The sequence below is a fragment of the Patiria miniata genome, unplaced genomic scaffold (assembly GCF_015706575.1).
Source record: "Patiria miniata isolate m_02_andy unplaced genomic scaffold, ASM1570657v1 HiC_scaffold_9, whole genome shotgun sequence".
NCBI classification, from domain to species: Eukaryota; Metazoa; Echinodermata; class Asteroidea; order Valvatida; family Asterinidae; genus Patiria; species Patiria miniata.
Genome location: NW_024037076.1, coordinates 2,666,611 through 2,685,768, shown reverse-complemented (window position 1 = coordinate 2,685,768; position 19,158 = coordinate 2,666,611). Strand labels below are relative to the sequence as shown.

At 42.4% G+C, this 19,158-nt stretch overlaps 2 protein-coding genes across 2 annotated transcripts; one reads left to right on the top strand and one right to left on the bottom strand.

Moving 5' to 3' along the window:
• The first annotated feature begins 1,080 nt into the window (after positions 1 to 1,080).
• Positions 1,081 to 6,888, top strand: LOC119720210 (tubulin polyglutamylase TTLL11-like). The gene is made up of 7 exons (XM_038189798.1): positions 1,081 to 1,668; positions 2,466 to 2,565; positions 2,923 to 3,368; positions 3,544 to 3,801; positions 3,991 to 4,208; positions 4,573 to 4,857; positions 5,316 to 6,888. Exons 1-7 carry the CDS (start codon positions 1,204 to 1,206, stop codon positions 5,647 to 5,649), a joined length of 2,106 nt encoding a protein of 701 aa, XP_038045726.1. The 5' UTR covers positions 1,081 to 1,203; the 3' UTR covers positions 5,650 to 6,888.
• A 330-nt stretch (positions 6,889 to 7,218) lies between these two features.
• LOC119720209 (integrator complex subunit 5-like) lies at positions 7,219 to 17,888 on the bottom strand. The gene is made up of 20 exons (XM_038189797.1): positions 17,692 to 17,888; positions 16,907 to 17,105; positions 16,343 to 16,446; positions 15,944 to 16,052; positions 15,273 to 15,411; positions 14,579 to 14,771; positions 14,125 to 14,239; positions 13,488 to 13,705; positions 12,917 to 13,092; positions 12,544 to 12,652; positions 11,902 to 12,012; positions 11,394 to 11,667; positions 11,099 to 11,217; positions 10,706 to 10,909; positions 9,826 to 10,058; positions 9,232 to 9,302; positions 8,955 to 9,103; positions 8,368 to 8,472; positions 7,981 to 8,056; positions 7,219 to 7,511 (listed from the first exon to the last, which is right to left on the bottom strand). Exons 1-20 carry the CDS (start codon positions 17,716 to 17,718, stop codon positions 7,312 to 7,314), a joined length of 2,931 nt encoding a protein of 976 aa, XP_038045725.1. The 5' UTR covers positions 17,719 to 17,888; the 3' UTR covers positions 7,219 to 7,311.
• Between the last annotated feature and the right edge of the window lie 1,270 nt (positions 17,889 to 19,158).

Here is a 19,158-nt window from a genome sequence, read left to right as displayed (position 1 = left end):
AGGCTTCTTAGGATTGCCAAGAACAATCCACAAACCAAATTTGAAGTTCACATGTAAAGTATTACTCAAGTTATCCCGCTGACAAGATTTCTTTTGTTTTAGCCACTGTGAACTTGACCTTAGGCCTTTTGGCCCCAAATGCAAAAGGCTTCTTAGGATTGCCAAAAACAATCCACAAACCAAATTTGAAGTTCACATGTAAAGCATTTCTCAAGTTATCGCGCTGACAAGATTTCTTTTGTTTTAGCCACTGTGAACTTGACCTTTGGCCTTTTGGCCCCAAATGCAAAAGGCTTCTTAGGATTACCAAGAACAATCCACAAACCAAATTTGAAGTTCATATGTTAAGTATTTCTCAAGTTATCGCGCTGACAAGATTTGTCCGGACACACACACACACACACACACACACACACCCACCCACCCACCCACCCACCCACCCACCCACCCACCCACCCACCCACCCACCCACCCACCCACCCACCCACCCACCCACCCACCCACCCACCCACCCACCCACCCACCCACCCACCCACCCACCCACCCACCCACCCACCCACCCACCCACCCACCCACCCACCCACGGAAGGACGAGGCGGAAACAGTATGCCCCTTCGGCTTCGCCGCGGGGCATAAAAAGAACAGGAAATGCGAAAATCGGTAGATATGGAACTGAAGAAAGATTGAACAAAACAAGACTGGCCTTTTCTGCTTGATCTTAATTTGAATTCAAGTCAATTCAATTCAATTTCAATTTATTGGTTCTTTCAGGAAATTTGTTTTGTCACATGAAATACATAAATAGATATTTCATTAATATACTCCAGAAAATTTGAATAAGTAAATTACTAAAAAAAACCATGATCTTCTTGTTGGTGAAAATGAATATTTAAGAATATCAGGCTAAACAACTTTGACAGAACTGGACGAGTCTATAATTATTTCCTAAGTTTGAATAACTTTCCCTGGTTTTTGAATAAAAGTTTGGTAGAAAAACTTCATTCAAACGCAAGAGGGCGCAATTTATAGTGCGCAGTAGTCGGTCTAGCTTCCTGTCGTGACCACTAGTATTATTAATGGACTGTTTTCAGCACAACAGTCTAGTAAACATTTCGTATGACAACGGATGCGGTCCAAATATATGACTGGAATTTCGCGATTGCGTTTTGTAGATAAAATCTTGATGATGATGATAAAATAACAATGAGTGTAAACCCTCCTCAGAGCAGAAGGAATTCGGCAATTAAGCTGGATCCGATTGGGAAGGTGGATTCAGGCTTCCAGCGGACGTTTTCGAGCGGGCAAAGTAAACCGGACGTGGCGGTCGCGGTTACCGTGCACGGCGTCGCGCCCCTCGGGAGAAGCAACACGGTTCTCCCGCGGAGCAATGCTGGGATCAACGACCCATCGCCGGAGTGGGTTGCGGCAAAACACAATGCCACCCTACCTCCTCCTCTTGAGACCACGGAACAAGGCTCAGAACCCATGGATACAAGCGCATATAATCCTCGCCAGTCGCCGGCCAGCGGTAAGAAAAAGACCAAGGGACGGCGGGCGCGGACTCGGCGGGCAGTGCGGCCGTTTCTGACGGTGCAGATGTCCAGGGCGAAATCGGGGGCCGAAGTGTTGAGGATCAGTCTGGAGGAACTCGGCTGGCGATGGAGAGAGGTATTGACAACAAGATAGGGACCTCTGAAAGTTTGGGACTGTGCGATAGTAATTTCAATTAAGTCAAAAAACATATCACGTCCAACCAACAATTTTGGAATATGAATTGGAAAGGGTTCCATAATACCAAAAAGTGTTTTCTCAGTAAATTCTTCCATATTTTCCCTGCTAAAGTTTACTTTTACCAGGACATGTTATGGATTTCTGAATTTCTGATGGTTGTTTCTGTAGGTCACTACAGAGAAGTGCAGGGAAAAAATCAGTGATGTCCATGTATGGATTTTTCCCCCTCTTTTGTTCCCCCCCCCCCCCTTTTAAAAAAAAATAAATTTGCATATATATTCCGTGTCTTTATTTGTTTCCAGCAAAATTTAAGCTGCCTATGTATACAAGTTCAAAATCTAGTAGAAAGGGCGACAGCTCCTTTAGACACAAAGCATCAGCAAAAGAGTTGAGAAAATGAGAGGATGAAATAGAAGAAAAAAAGGGCATCTCTTTTTTTTCACAAGAAATCATTAAGAATATTATTTTTAACTGGCCTAAAAAAATGTAGTCTTTTCTGAAAGGCCTGCATGTAAGAAATTCTTTAAAGTAAATATGTTTGCATTTGTGTGCAGTTTTCTGATGGGGGGGGGGGGGTTTAAAAATGGTGAGCCATTCTTCTAAAATGTGGAGAATGTTGGTCATGATTAAAAAATACTTTGGAAAATCTCATGGAAAACCCCGTCACATAGCTGATTACATTTTAATGTTCCTGCTCTTCTAATTCCAGCGGGGTTATCATTGTTTGTCTGCAGGTGTGCGGTGCTCGCAAGAACCCCTGCGATTTGTACTGGCACAGTGCTTCCTTCTATGACACGGATGGCGTCTACTCAGGAATGGTCAACAAGTACCCTGGTTAGTATGTAATGGGCTCCGGACCCAAGTACCCCCTCCCTGGTAAGAAAGGCCGAGTTGGGGGAGACCACTTGGAAGTACATTCGCAAGAATTGAAATGTCCGATGCTCACATGAGACACTATGGCTTTGTGTGAATTCAGAATACTTCGCGCTATACACATGCGAAACCAGTACGTCTGCAGTGTGTCTTGTCCACAGGGCTCACGAAAGTTAAAAAGCGCCCTCTCTCGTGGACGCACCAAGCCCCATAAGTCTATGCATTTTATTTGACAATACATCTCTATCACACCTTTCATGTTTTCAACACCAGTATTTAGGTGACATTTTTAAACTGTTCGTCTACAATATGTTGCAGGTTTATTGGAACTCGTACGCAAAGCCCAACTCAGTAAACTCCTCCACCAAATGCAGCAACTCTTCCCGGACGAGTACAACTTCTACCCCCGCACTTGGCTCCTACCGGAGCAGTACCATCACTTCTGTGCCGACGTGGCCAGCCTCCAACAACAGAACCCTCGCGCCAAGCCCGTCTTCATTGTCAAGCCTGACGAGGGATCGCAAGGCGATGGGATCTACCTGATCACCAACCCCCACCACATGGGTACAGTTGGGCTGGTCCGTCGCGCGGTGGTGCAGGAGTACATCCCCAAACCTCTCCTGCTGGAGAGAACCAAGTTTGACTTGCGAGTCTACGTACTTCTGACATCCATTTCCCCGCTGCGCATTTATATCTGCCGGGAAGGAATGGCGCGCTTCTGTACCGTCAAGTACCAGCCACCAACAAACCGCAACCTTCATCAGGTCTGTGGATTAATAAGCATGTGACGTTTAACGTTTAAACAAACAAATTTGTGCCTAATACTTAGGGGGGAGGAGGGGGCCATTTGTAAATCGTTGGCTAAACGCTTCAATGTTTAAAAAGTGCTTGAAAGTTTCGCATTTAACAAATTAAACATGGTTTCCCATTCTCAACCAGGTCTTCATGCATCTCACCAACTACTCGCTGAACAAGAAGAGCGAAACCTTCATCCACACGGACAGCACGGACAGGGGCAGCAAGCGCACCATGACCAGCACGTTCACCGCGTTGCTCGCGCGCGGCCACAACACCATTGCATTGTGGGAAGACATCCAAGCTGTCGTGGTCAAGACAATTACGGCGATGTTGCCGGACCTCCTGGTCGAGTTCGAAGCCGAGCTGCCTGCGAGAAAACCCTCTCCTTCGTGCTTCCAGGTTGAGTAAAAGTTGGATCTTTTTCCTTTTATTTTATTTGGAGATGTTATCCGTAACAGAAAGATTAGGGCAAGCCTCATCAAACTGATCGTAGACCAGTCTAAGTAAAAAATAACAGTCAGTGAGATAGGAAACCAGTCTAATTACTTATGCTTTCTTTCCTCCCGACCTTTGACCTCCACCTGCTAGATCTTGGGTTTTGACATCCTGGTGACCGAGGACCTAAAACCCATCCTGCTGGAGGTGAATGCCAACCCTAGCCTACGATTGGACTATGAGAAGGAAGTGGCACCGGGGGTCGTGGAATCCCATCCCAGCCCTGTGGACGAGGAAATCAAGATTATGCTGATCAAAGACACGCTGAGACTGCTGAAACCAGGCAGAGTGGGCCGGGAAACCAGACCAAGGTTCGTTAAGGCTGGATAAGATCTGAAGGTTTGCTTGGCAAAATCTGCTGTAGGAATAAGTGTTCACAGTCAATCTTGCTCTTGCGTGACACAGATTGTTGTAGTTATCAGACATGTGAACAAGAAGGAATCGTATGTGACCCAGTGCAAACTACGATTTTGGGCTCATTGAAAAGGACATTGAGTAACCTTTCCAATGATGTATAGAATATGGGAATCGGACAAAATCTGACAGAGTTATTGGAATTTACAAGCATTGGAAAGTTAAAAAAAAAAAATCAAGAAACTTGTCATTAAAGTTACCAAAATGACCTAAAAACTTGGTTGAAAGTGAAACATTTTGAAACTTTTGCTATGTGTATAGGCTCGCAAAACACGACAAAAGAGCGCCCCGACCAGAAACGCCCACTTCCGATAACCCCGCCTCTGAAGAGGACAATGACGATGATGATGAAGATGGAGGGGGCGGGGCTAAAGAGGAGGAGGGCGAGAGGGATGACTCGTGCCTTGAGGAGATCTGGCCGAGGAAGTTTGGCGAGTGTTACAGTCACCTGAGGGTGATGGAGCACGTCGCGGGACTTTTCAACCGTTTTCTCGGGGTTAAAGGGGCGCACCGGATGGGGGCAACAGGCTTCCGAATGTTCAGCAGGTAAGAGGGATTGTGGGTAATGGGGACAGGGATAGTGGGAGGAGTTATATATTTTGGAAGGGGGAGGGCCTACCTAGATCGCTTGAAATTTCATCAGTCGTGTGCAATATCAGGGCCTATTTTCATGCATCAGTTTAACAGCAGAAATGAATGCTTAAGTGTTTTTCTGCTTATCAAAAGTGACTGGAAACCAGTCAAAAACAATGTTTCACATGAAGTTTTGGCTGGTAACTAATATTTTAGGTTACCAGTTAACATGTTTTGCACCCTGTATTGCTTAATGTTACTGGTACACAAGCTGATTTTTGTGCAACATAAAAGTTGCCAAGCAAAAAAATCTGCTTTAATTTTAACAGAACATTGTTAAAATGGGGGACTTACCGAAATCTTCGCCAGGTTTCATTCACTGTTTTACAGTTTGGTGTGTTGTGGTTTTTCTGTGCTTTTTCTCCTCGTAGGAAATGCAAGTTGTGCACCAACGGGATCACCATGGCAGGAATCGATATCATGTACATCGACATCACACGGCGCTGGAACCTGGACAACGCAGAAGGCGTGAGCGCTGGCATGTGCTTCGGCGCGTTCCTGGAAGCGTTCTTCGCGCTGGCGCAGCGCAAATTCCGCGGCAGCTCACTGCTGGACAAAGTCAGCGCTCTCGTGGAAATCTGCCAGTGCAATCTGAGCGGACTTGGGGCGTGGCCTGCCCAGCCCAGGCCCCACCAGAGACGACTACGCAGGCCGGAGATGGTGAAACGTAGGGTGGGGCGGTGGCCGGCGACCGACGAAGACTGAAAGTTAAAAAACACAATTTTGTGTTTTTCCGTTTGCACCAAAATACGATCCTTCATTTCCACAACTCATATCAGCCTTCTTCCTCTAAAAAGTCACGATAGTTATCGATCACTCAATGTACACACAATTGTGTTGAGAGGCGATTTGATAAAAGAAGTGTTGCAAGGATTTAGGAGTGGCCATTAGGTGCTGCACTGTGCATTTGCCATTGTTTAGTATAGATAGCGCCCTCTTTAGTTTGCACAGCCAGTGCAACTTGAATAAAAGGTCAAAAAGTTAAATCATTTCTACCAGATGCTGCACATGAAAAATGTAATAGTTATATAATATGTGATGTCCACTTTTGGTTTCGATCGTGTTGAAATGTATCTGTGTACTATCATCTTGTGAATAGATTAATATTTCTAACTATAAAAAAAATTGTCAGGGTAAAACTACTTCCATACATTTGTGGCACATGAACAAAGTGCATTTTTGAGTTAACAACTACACAAGTTACAAGTTTTGACTTCCAAATTTGTTTTTCGTGATTTAAATATAATTTGTTCCTTCAATTGAAGGTTTGAAGAAGGAATTTGTGCTTTTGGGGGGTTTATTTTGCAATTAATGATTCCGTTAATAGCAATTTGCCTAAACTTTTTTTTAATTTTAACACGGGAAGAAATTTCAGTCTTTTTTTGGAACACTTTATGCAAAAATTTCTGAGGTATTTGATATCTCCATTTCTTTGTTTCACTTATTTGTATATTTTGTGCTAATGTATAATTACTTATTCATTGGTAGAGATGTGTCTTATGAAATGTTAAATGTAAATTTCAGAGAAATCTGCAATTCATTTTTTTTTTATAAATTGTATAAGTGGGGAGTTATCTTTTCTTTTTGAATATTTACGCAAATTTTGAATATAATAATCTGCAAATTTTCTTATGCAAAATTACAAATTGCAAGATTTTACATGAATTGTATCTTATTCATTATTTTTTTAAAATACAAATTGTGCTTATTTGTTAAAGCCCAATATCCGTCCCATTAAAAAAATTAAGAATTTTTTTAATAATTATATTTAATCCCATCGGTGTAAAGAATGTAGGAACTATTTTTAAACACAGCTGCATTTTTTTTATGCACATAATGTATGAAATATATTTAATCTTTTTGACATTACAGTTATGAAAGCGCTGCCATGTAGTCATTTTTTAACAGTCATCTATTTTTATAATAAATTTTACTAATACACCATTTTTGCTTGTGTAAAAGGGTTTTATTGTATTGTACAACCAATGCTTATACCGTGTATATGACAAAAACATCCTTCCAAGTGTAAAAACTGAAAAGACTATCCACAAAACATCAACGCTTTTAAAGTTTGTTTACCTTTTTCAAAAACCAAAATGGAAGCCCACACAAATCTGACTGCCACTAAACAAACATAGGCTCAAGCCAAGAAAGAAATTTTTGTTTAGTTGTAAGGTTGCTAGGTAACACACTATCACTCAGTTCAGGAATTTTGATGTGATTGACAAAGTCAATATTTAGTTATCTTTATAAAAGTACAAAGTTTTTTTTTTCTCCAAAGGCGAAGTGTAAACACTACGACTGGCTTCTGCCAACTGGTCTTTGTGTTCGTTTCAACTTCAGAAAATATAAACAGCACAGTTCTTATCATGTAGGGGTACCGGTGCCTTGAGCCGGTACCTGGCCTTGCGATGGGGAACCGACTGCCACTGCGGGCACAGCGCTGGTCCCCTGCAACGGGGTGATGGGAACCAGTGTCGGGAACAGCTGTAAGTACAGGTCGCCGAACTGACTGATGTTTTTGTGGACGATGGCGTGAATGACCTCTGCATACCTCAATGTTACACCTAGAAAAAAAATATAGGATTCAAAATAAATAGTGAGTATAAGGCCAAAAAAATATATTTTCGGTTTCTGGTCAGACCAAAGTTCCGGAATTGACGCGGCCACGCGGCTTTTTTTTTTTTTTTTTGCTTTTTTTTTTCTCAAGCTTGGATTGTACAGACAAGGTGGGGTACTATTTTGCTTTTTTGGTGTCCTCATGTACCTTAGTGTGCTCCATAATATGCCTTGGTGTTTTCGATCATTTGCCTTGGTACAATTTCCCATTCCTTGGTGCTCTTTGGTAAAAAAATTGAGGAGATGCGGAAATAGAGGGCGATGTTGGAGCTACCGCGAAACATTTTGGAGAAAAAAAAGATTGACGTGCATGATTAAAATCGACGCGCGCGCGCTGACCAGAAAAATTTCAAAGCTGTTGAGAAAAAGTCTCCTATAAATATAATAGAATTTTTCAAGGAAATTCAATCTACGAACCTGGTGGGAATGAGCTGACGTATTTACCACTCAGGTCAGGCTTGCTCAAAGGAGTGTTGAAACTTGGTGGATTTTCCTGTACAAAAAAAGAAAGAATATTCCATACTTGTGATTAAAAAACTTAAAGGAACTATGAAACAGTATTTTTCTTTTCAGAATTGAATTCATGAAATGTACGTAAGTGTCCCATTTACCCTAGTGTTTTGTCTTTTATTTCCTTTCTACAGTTGTTAAGTTTAGGGCTTTTTTGCATTTTTTCTTATGCAAATACAAATTCCTATATTCATGAGCAAAAGAAATTGATGTCAATTAAAGGTAGACCACTATTGTTTCAGGAAAACCAACATATGACAATATATTACAAACATAACCACGACAGCATCCTACCTTGAGAAAAGCCCATATGGTCGTCAGAAGGAGGTTGATTTCGCTGGGCTCCAGACTGGGTACAAGGAGGCTACAGTAGCACAGGGGAGGGGGTAGGAACCCAGACTACAAGGGAGGGAACAAGTTGATAACAGAAATTCCATTGAAAACAAATTAATTATTTTTTTTTTATTTTGAAAGCATTTTTTTCTGTCTTCTGGTTTTTTTTCAGTCATCTAACCTACAAGACTTGTTCACTTTTGAGAAAACTTTGTTTTATTTCCAGATAAAGAATCTCAAAGACTTTAACACCACATTTATTGGCACAGAACCACGTTGAGAAATATTTTTGACCGGGTACTACATTTACATGTTCCAGTCACCATGCATACAGAATTGAAGCCATCCAGAGTCACTTTTTAAGCCCTTCAATATGGCTGCCACTGGTGATGCCACAACAAATGGCATGACATGGATCATGATCTGATGCACAGACTTGTTCACATTTGGCCTCCAAAGATGGCGTCCAAGTGACTTCAACCTACAATCTTAGTTCACTATCCAGTCATGGGGCCCTCTATCGTTCATGCACGGATGGATTGCCATACCTGTTTCATGCATTCCAGTAGCCTGCATGTCGCTCGGAGCTGGGCGGGGGCGCTGTCCCCCCTCGTCACTCTACTGGTATCCCAGAATGCAATGAGAGTGGCATGCAGGCTATACAACAGCACGGCACACTGGCAGAGTGCAGCCGGAACTACAGAAGACACAACCAACATTTTAAAAATAAATTAATTATTTAGGTAGTGAACATTTTTTTTTACAAACTTCTGAGGAAAGGTTTTTTTGCCATGGGCCAATATTAGAGTCATGATTTGTTCTTACCTCTACTGATTATTTCCAAGAAATCCCAGAAAAGCGGATTCTCTTCAAACCGTCGTCGTACAAACAGGTCCCTGCAAGGCAAGCAAATATCGATCCCACAAAAAGTAAGTTACAAAAATAATTTCATTTTTGAATACAATTTTTCCTTTTTTTTATAATGATTAATGGTGATGGACTTTTCAGAAGACAGGATACATACATTTTTTTTTTTTTAAGTTTTTGTGGTTTATAGCCTTGGAATAGCATCTTTCCAATAAAAAAAAATGTTGATAACAAAAATTGACCGATCTGGGCACCAAATCAATGTTCATAGTAATGCCTCATGACAGTTATTCTGAAAAAAAAGAGCTTTCGGCCGTTACTGGTGGGTGCTCCATTAGAAAGTGATTTAGATCCCAGAGTCCAATTTCACGTCTAATGTTTGTACTTAGGTGGAGAATCCCAGCAGAAAATGTTCACTTCTGATTAGCAAATGTAAGTACATTTGGGCGGAGAAAGGCAATTGTAGTCAAGTGTCTTGCCCAAGAACACAAGCGCCATGTTCCATGGGTCGGACACCATAACCACTGGCCATGGCATTGATTAGGTAGTTACCTTTCGACTGTCAGCTTCATGTGTTCCTCTTCAGGCCACGCTACCCCAATGTGGGCAACGTCCGGGCACGCCAACTCCACCAAGAGCCCTGCTAGTGACCTGGCCGCCTTCTCATCAATCGGCTTGAGGCTCAGCACCGGGGCTGGAGGGGTAGGGGTAGGAGAAGCCTCACGGCCCAAACAGCAGAGGTACAGGGTGTCCAAGAAATACTGGCAGTTCTGTAGAACATCCTCCTGAAGTAGCAAAATTGGGGATATGAACCGTAGACCCCTATATAACAGTTCCAGTGTTCTTGGGACAATTTCATAGCAAAAGGAATCTGACTTCATGCATTACAATAATTTTTTAAAAGTTGAACAAAAAAGATGACTGGAACGGGGTTTAAACCTGCGATCTCTGGATTGCCGTTCAGGTGCTCTACCAACTGAGCCATCCCTGTGTTTCAATCACTGTAATTTTTTACAAATGGTAAAATTTTTGAAATAGTAATAGTAAACAGAGGTGAGGGTTTAAGTCAACGCCAGCATTTTTTCTCTCGCAACAATCAAACAGAAACCGAAGCCAAAGCTGCAGGCAAAACCATGGTTTGGGATACGCCTTAAATTCTCGATCCTTGCATTATAAAAGACTACTCGACAATTTTCCAAATCTTGGTGTTGTTTACAGCTTCGGCTTTATATATGGATCCCAAGCTGTAGGCAGAGTCATGATTTGAGAAATGGCTTCAATTCCTCACAGACTATTTAATGTTTTCCAAATCTTGGTTTTGTCCCCAGCTTCGGCTTCATAAGTAGATCCAAATGTATTTTGAAGCTTTAAGTAAAATTACTCGGCTGCGGCTTGCAATAAAGATAGTTAAGTGATTGGGATCTTGCCTTACCTTGGATATCGCAGCCTGTTCTGCTTTGGGTTTCAGGCCGCGACCGATGGTACCGGCGTGGAAAACGGCCGAATTGCTAGCCGGAAGCGTAAAGGAAGCGTTAGCAAATTTCTGGTTCTCTTTCAGGAGCGACGTCTGTTTGTCTCGCAAAGGGGCCAACTCGCCTTCAATGCTTGGCTTGCCGCCGAACAAGTAACAATTTTGCTGTAAAAAATGTAAGGTTTAAAAGTTAAGCTAGTCCATGTATGCATTAATACTCCTGGTCGGAAAGAGCAAATTGAGGTGAAGTGCCTTGCCCAAGGACACACGCATGACCAATGGGCAAAAGAATACACTCAAATTACAAGCCACAGCTGATATCAATACCATTGCTTGGTAAACACCTGGCCTTACCCTATTCGTAATGCCTTCCAGTAGAGTCCTGAGCACGAGTTGCTGACCCATCGATAGCTGGCACCATGCAGAAAGATAGCTCTGACACTGGTCTAGTATCCTATGCCTGTTGGAATTACCTGCAAAGATAGCACACAGTTACTTGTATAACATCACCAGGCAAAGTTGAAGACAAAACCATGGTTTGAGCAAAGGCCATCACTAGTTATCCTAAAGGACGCCCTCTGCTGTTAGGATTGAATAAATTGGACATGATATCAACATTTTGCCTGAAAACTCTTCAAGATGCACCAACCTCGACTGATGTGCATCGCCGTGAAGAAAAACTCGGCCGCCGACTGAGCGACTCCCACCAGCGTCACCATGGAGACCGGCTGGGGCCGGCCAATCAGCTGCAAGAGTTCCATGGTCTGGGTCGCGATGGTGAGGTCAGAGTGGTGAAGCTGGGTGGAGAGCGGGTGAAGGTGGGGGACAAGGGCGGATCTGAAACTGAACCTGGGCGTGGCCCGCCCCGCCCCGACTGTCTCCCATTTCAGTAGTTCCGTGAGATTTATAAGTAGTTGTTTGGTCTGTCGACGGAAAACAAGACAAGACAAAGCTGGTCCAAAAGCACACAAAATTCTATTCAATCAATTCAGAGTGGCTATTCACGGAAAACGCCTTTTCATGCATCTGGTCTACACAACGGGCCAGATCTAGCAGATTCATTGGCACTACAGGGTAATCCTATACAACAGCACTGCCCGACTAACAAATTGCATTTTTCAAGTTTCAAAGTTACTTTTTTGTTTTTATTGCATTACCTCCGACTCTTCGATGCGTTGTAACTGGTTCATGGTCTTGCTCAATGTCCTCGGCAAGATGTTGGGAAAAGCTGCTTCAATCTCGGCCTGCAACGATGTGAAGAGGCACACCTGCGCAAAAGGTACAGCGAACCGTGGAGAAGATTAAGAATAATTAGTGGCTTTGTGCGTGAACTTTAGAGGGCGCTACTCAAGCTGTCACAGCTCAGGTCATACGTGAGAAGAATTGCGAACCATGGACAAGATTATGAATAGTTAGTGGCTGTGTGTGTGAACTTTAGAGGGCGCTATTCAAGCTGTTCACGGCCGGGGTCATATGTGACTAGAGTTGTTAGTTGATTATCTTGTGTGCCGCTAGAATTTTTTCCGGGCTCTCCGGTTTTCCTCCCTCTGCAAAAATGAACACTTTTGAACATGAACACAAGCCTTTGGCTTGACCACATTGTCGCTGCGTCATTCGCAATTCAGTTTCTGCTGTGAGTAAGGACGATCAGCCCCCAAATTTACTTATTTACTTACACCCTGGCCAGAATTTCAGATTGATATTAAATAATTTAATAGTATATTTTTTGGTGTCATTTTCCTCCCTTATTTTGAAATTTATTGACGCTAAATTTCTTTCCGCTCACAGGAAACACTGACCTCTGATGCTGCCGACTGCTTGATGAGGACGCACGTTAAGATGTCAGTGGCACAACTCTCCCCGCAGTGTACGCCGATTAGACCGAGCAGCCTCTGTAACCATGGCAACCTAGTGACAAAATAGGCTGATTCATTGAACCTGCTCACTGCCCATGTCAGCAACACCACACTAGCCCGTTCATTGGCATTATGGGGGTGGGGAGAGGGGGGGTTTGGGAATCCTATTCGTACTTTTGGACCAAGGCGAGATTTATGCAAGTCTAATTGCCAAGTACCAGTCGGCCAGTGAGTCACTCACTCACTCAGGTACAAAGACAACGATAGGTTGACCCTCCGGGAACAGCCAAAACAATTCTTACAATTGACTTCTTACCTCTGTTTTCCTGCCGTCAATATGTCAGCGCACAGCGTGTTGGTGTGTTTCTGAAGTTCGGTCAGGAAGGGAATCTCCGTTGTCTCCGGTGCAGACGATGCTCCTGTTTGCTGGGCTAGGGACAGGTTGCCAGTCTGACTGTAGACAGACCGCTGTAGGTCCAGAACCAACAGATCCTATCAAAGAAAAAAATATAACAAACAGTTGTTTTTCTTTACGTTTTTCTTACCACTGCTTTCTACTTGCTGAAAATAAAACCCCAAAGTCAATCCAATACGACTCGCATAACCATATAAGATTTGAGGCTTTGCATGGTGGGGTATCGGTATCGTTTCGGGTTTTGCGGTAACACCATGTGGTAATAACTACTGCTTAGAAGATATTAGTTCTGAGAAGAACTTGTCCTGCTTATTATCAACTTGCTAAGTAGTTTTTTTGTTCTGTTTAGAACAGTCCTGCTGTAAGTTCTAAAAGAACTTGTCTTTGGTCTCAACATAACCATGCAAACTAGTCCTTAGCATCTTCAAGTGCCCTCACGGCCAACATCCAAAGCGCCCCCTACAGTCCATACCAGAATCAGTGCGCATGTCTTCTGCACGTGCTCGTTGACCTTCGACTGCTGACCTCTGTCGCAGGCCCGGTCGAGCAAGAAGCAGAGAAGTTTGAAAGCGCCGCTGCCAGAGCGGCAGATGAGGTGGATGACTAACGTCAGGAGACTGTCCTTGTCTTGCAAGAGGAGAGACGATTTGAAGAACTGCTCTGACAGGCGATTCAGAACGTCTGGCGTCACTGAAAAAACAAAAAAACAAACAAAAGGGCCTGTTAGTTCATTAGATATGGCAGTATTGTAGTTGAGGTGATTGTGATGAATCACAAGTCAATCACAAGTCAATCGCAGGTCAATCACAAGTTCATCACAAGTCAATCGCAAGTCAGTCACAAGTCAATCCCAAGTCAATCCCAAGTCAATCCCAAGTCAATCCCAAGTCCATCACAAGTCCATCACAAGTCAATCGTAAGTCAATCCAAAGTCAATCACAAGTCAATCGCAAGTCAATCACAAGTCAATCACAAGTCAATCATAAGTCAATCATAAGTCAATCACAAGTCAGTCACAAGTCAATCACAAGCCAATCACAAGTCAATCACAAGTCAATCACAAGTCATTCACAAGTCAATTGCAATTTTTTTTGGAAAAGAAAACTCACGTGCTTGCACAAAGTCTGTCGTGATGACCCGGAGTAGCATAGGTGACATGGTAGCCAGTTGAAGGAGAAACGGAACCGTGAACAGGTGCTGCTCCTCATCACTCTCCAAACTCTCCTACAGATACACAGGGAAAAAGACAAGTTGGAGTGCTGGAACCAGACTCAAAATAAACAAGAGGCTAAGAGTAAATTACTTGTGGTCGGGTCTTCGAGTGTTGCAAAATATGAGGTTACTGTGTGAAGTGTCGTACAACTTTTGTACAAATGACTCTTAATTAGAGTCAGTATTTTTGTGGTGTTGACTTGATTTTAAAATTGGGCAGCTGTATCTTGTCTTTTTCACAAATGGTGTTTTTTGCCTAAAACAATCCCGGAGGCAAGAGGTTAAACAAAACTATCACTGCATCTGCAACACGTCACTTCATTGCTACGACCATTTGTCACGTCTTCGTACCTGGAACAGTTCCAGCAGGGCCTTGCGAATGTCCTGTGAATGCTGCGACGCCAAGTGGCCCAGAATTCCCACCACCGACGCCATCTTGGGCACTTTCTTGTCGGAGGCAACCAAGCCCTGCGATTGGCTGTTGCAGAAGTCTTTCAATCCGCAGGACAGGACGCGAGTTATGATGGTGTTTGGGAAACAGGACCTGCCAAAAAAAAACAAAAAAAATCAGGCCTTGAATTTATTTGGTACTTTTTAGGGCAAGGCCATGTTGGACTTAATTGAAGCAAAATTATACAGGGCACCAAGGCCAGTAGGCAGGACACCAAGGCCAAATAATATCTGCAGAAGTAGAAAGTTGGACAAAATGTGTTCCTTAGAAATATTAATTTCACGGACCCTTGCTATGAGCACTTGGAAAGTAAACTTGGTATAAATTTTGAATGACTTACTGTTTTAGAGAACCATTAACTATGGCCATTCCAAATTTCCAGAAAATTTCAACGTCTGAGTTTTGCATAATTACAATGCCGTCTTCATAAAGCTACTAATCACAGTGATGAGAAAATGTTGCAAACGTTTGCGCTTAGCAAAATCCTGAGAACTGGTACTACTCAATACAAATCAAATGTCGTTTTGGTTGGTAACCGCTTTTTGTTAAGCGACTATTTCCTGGGCTCAATGACAAATGTCTGGCAATACTGACCCGATATGTGCGACGACCCAGTCAAAGTGGGGCGAGTGTTGGACAGATGTGTCCAACAGTGCGTCCACGCAAAGGTCCGGGCACGTCCCAACCATGGCTGCAAAACACTGCGAGGCCACGTCCATCAGTGTTCTGGTAGCTGGAATAGGAAAATCCAACAACAAAAATCCTGTAAACTGTTTTTCATATAAGATTGATTAAAGAAATTGACTGGAGAGGGGTCTGAACTTGTGACCTCCGGATTGCCGTTTCGGTGCTCTACCCACTGAGCTATCCAGCCCTATGTTGGCGGTTCCCAAGTTTTTCAGTGTCTTTGTTCAAGGGGTGCTAGTCAGAAGCCATAAACCAGTAAATGCCATGTAGCCAGGGATCACGCCCAAAGTCACGAAGCTAGCTACACGTTCATTAGCAATGCTGCAAACCTGGGAAATAGCAATAGGCATTACTTAGAGAGTATCTTTAAACAAATCACCAAATAAATGATACAAATAATTTGATGATTAAATAATTAAGGCAATTAAAATTTGAATTTTACTTTTTTATCGCCATAGGATTGCTTCATACTTTTCATCACTAAAGGTAGAAAAAGTAACTAGCAAATAATTATTTCACTCTTTCCATAATGGGATGCTTGACCTCCACTAAAAGAGATAATGGAATGATCCATTTACCTTTACAAGTCATCCAGAGCTGGAGGAGTTCATTCAGGCTGGAGGGGTGGGGCACTCCTCTCCGGCCTGCATAGGTGCTGCTGATTTGGCCCAGTAGGTCAATCGACCACTGTGGGTGAGAATTGCAATACAAAAAGTTTCCTCAAATAAGCGCTCAAACATTAACCCTCAGTTTTATTGGATTCAAGAAAGTTCCTGCCCAAAACATGAAATAAATTGGACAGTTGATTAAAGCATTTTGTTTTCAGATTGCAACAAAAATGCTCGGTCAAACTCGGTCACAAACACTGTGAGAAAATTTACACAAAGCTAAATGTTTCGGTTTATATATCAAGCCAAAATGAAGTGGAGATTTTCAAAAAGAAATTTACGATTTCCAAAAAAAAAAAAAATGCTTACAGAAGAAATGAGGGGCGACCAGGCATCCGCGTTGGTGTTGACGAAATTCAAGAGGACATCATAGATTTCCTGAATGACTCCATCAAGATTCAGCCCAGTGCTGGCTACAAACAGACAAAAGAAAAAAACTCATAATATTATGCTTTAAAAACTATATTCAATTTCATAGAGGTATAAAGCAGGACAAAGCGCTTAGAAATACGATTAGCACACATTAGTGAAGTACAGGTCAATTATATTCTACCATGACTCCACAAATTTGCATAAACGTTTGAGGCTCTAGATAGAGTTGTAGTCACAACAAGCCAGTCAGTAGATAATCACAAGTCATCATAAGCCAATCACAAGTCATCATAAGTCAATCACAAGTCATCATAGCCAATCATAAGTTATCATAAGCCAATCACAAGTCATCATAAAATGAATCCCAAGTCAGATCACAAGCTGTTTGAAAGCACTGTAACACATGACTTTCCTCAGTATTATCTCTGTATTGCGATGTCATCTGTGACTGACTTGTGATGGACTTGACTACAATTTCAGCTAATGACAAAACTAACGTACCCTCTCCTTCCAACTCGAACAGATAGGAATTGACGCTCTCGTCGAACACGTGACACAGGTGTTCCAGGACGGCCGTGCGCGCTGCCGGCAGCGTACGCAGGAGGTGAAGAGCGCACCGGGCATGCTCCTCACTCGTCAACTTGTGACCCGACCTCGCGTGAATTCCTTTCACGAAACTCCGGATTGAGATCAGCAATTCCTGCAAATATAACAATGGCTTTTTATAACGCTTCATCGAAACATGCAATAAATTTAAAGGCCCATGCCATGTAATTTTTTTTTTAGATGTGAAATCAGTATTATGAGATTGAAAACAAACAAACAAACATCCCATAGGTCGTCCCTCCATAGTGGAGTATTGACGTACTTGGACATCACTTGACAACTGTGCACAAACGCTATGATGAGAGACTGGTCTAAAAAGATTCCAAGCCTGCCAAGTGTTTTCTCTCAATAAACATGATACAATTTACAAATAAATTATTTTCCCTGGCCCTGCTAACTTTTGAGGACATGTTGTCATGGTTGTTGCTTTCTGATGGCTGTGATAGGTTACTGCAGGGAAAGTTAGAGATGTCCATGTGTGGAATCCTTGTCAAACCTATGGTCAAACAAATAGTGGCAGCAAGATGCAACAGAACCTGTGCATAAAGTAGTGTCTGATTTACAATGAAATGAATGACATGCACTGGTTCAGACTCCGTAGGTTGTGCATATGACAAGGCACACGTGCCGATTTGTGAATAAGATTCGTAACGTTAGTAAAAAAAACAACTACTTTTTACCTCTGGTGATGCTGGCAAAGCACTCATTTTGTCTTTATCGCTTTGCAATTATCCACAGAATTGTACATCCCCACCAGGAATACAATGTATCTTCTCGACTTTAGCCCAAAGTTTGTCGTCAATTTCAGCTGTTTTTTGACGGAGCGCCACCACACACCTACACACTGCACACTGCCGCTGAACTCTGACAATTACGATGGCCGATACACAACCCTTTAGCTAGCTGTACCGTACCTAGCACTAGCGCAGCAAGACGGGTATTGAATGCAAAAAAAAAAAAAAAAAAAACATTAAAAATTAATCGATATTTTTTTCTGAATTATATTATTAATGTGTTTCCGTGTGAAAACAAAGTCTGGCTCAGTGGCTGGCTGAATGAAAATGAAATGCTATCATCAATAAAAGTTTCTTTTTATTTCCTATAGCTATCGACAAAATGGCCGATGGGGGCGCTGTTTACAAGAACCGGTCTTATGTCTTCTGCAATGTATGTCCTGGGTGTTTTTTTTTCAATACAAAGTGACGTGACGCACGGGCAAAAATTTGCTCCCCAAATAAATCAACGCAATTTAGTCTTTAGCCGCAAAATCATAACTTTTTCGTCAACCAACATAATAAACAAGCAATTCTCATGACTGACTCGTCCGATATGAGCAAACCTGTGAGAGGAGGCAGAAACTCCGAGGAAAAATAGATCAAACCTTCGTAGCTCCATCCAAAACTGAGTGCGATGTGAATGAAGATAGCTAGCTGCCACTCCTGTCGAGACGCCCTGACCACTGTCAATACCGTAGTTACTGAACAAGGCACTACATAATTATTACATACAGATACAGAGGTTTCAATTTGAATTGAATTAATTTGAACGTAATTGTAATTGATCATTGGTGTCATTATTTTATTATTGAACTTGAAGGCATAAATCAAGGTTAGTTAATCAACCCATGTGTATTAAAGTTAGCATTCTTCAGTTGTCCTGTTGAAATTAATTTATTAATAAGTAAAATCTGATCAAAGCATTATTATAGACGTTTCAGGTTCGTCCACGATCCTTTTCGGTCAGTACTGCGCATGCGTCAGCAAGTACGGCACCATATTCGCTCGTACCCCCCGCCCTGCAAACAGGACGCTGGGATACTCTGATGAGCTTCACCAACCTCGTCCCCAGTGCTTACTTTATTTCCAACTGCGTTTCCAATAGTAAACCCTGGATAGGAAACTTTCTTCCTGTATCCTGATTGAATACCGCAATTGGTTAGTAATGGATTTTTATCGTGTACTTGGTGCTATATATTCACAACGTGCAGTACGTGTTTTTGCGATCATTCGTCCACGCCTTCTCGAAAATACTAATTTCTTTTCCAATTTGCTCATATCAATATGAAATATGATACTGCATGTTGTCTTGATAAGATCGTTACAGTTTGATTTCAACAATCGTGTTTTCGTAACTCACGCCGTGCTCGC

What these genes read in the sequence shown, in the direction of transcription:
- LOC119720210 (XM_038189798.1), top strand. Translation starts at nt 1,204, where the DNA reads ATGAGTGTAAACCCTCCTCAGAGCAGAAGGAATTCGGCAATTAAGCTG. An exon ending in GGCCGGGAAACCAGACCAAG is followed by an intron (nt 4,209 to 4,572) that starts GTTCGTTAAGGC and finishes CTATGTGTATAG; the next exon opens with GCTCGCAAAACACGACAAAA. An exon ending in GGCTTCCGAATGTTCAGCAG is followed by an intron (nt 4,858 to 5,315) that starts GTAAGAGGGATT and finishes TTCTCCTCGTAG; the next exon opens with GAAATGCAAGTTGTGCACCA.
- LOC119720209 (XM_038189797.1), bottom strand. Translation starts at nt 17,718, where the DNA reads ATGAGTGCTTTGCCAGCATCACCAGAG. An exon ending in TGGGTCGTCGCACATATCGG is followed by an intron (nt 14,772 to 15,272) that starts GTCAGTATTGCC and finishes TTTTTTTGGCAG; the next exon opens with GTCCTGTTTCCCAAACACCA. An exon ending in CGTCAGCTCATTCCCACCAG is followed by an intron (nt 7,512 to 7,980) that starts GTTCGTAGATTG and finishes TTTTTTTTCTAG; the next exon opens with GTGTAACATTGAGGTATGCA.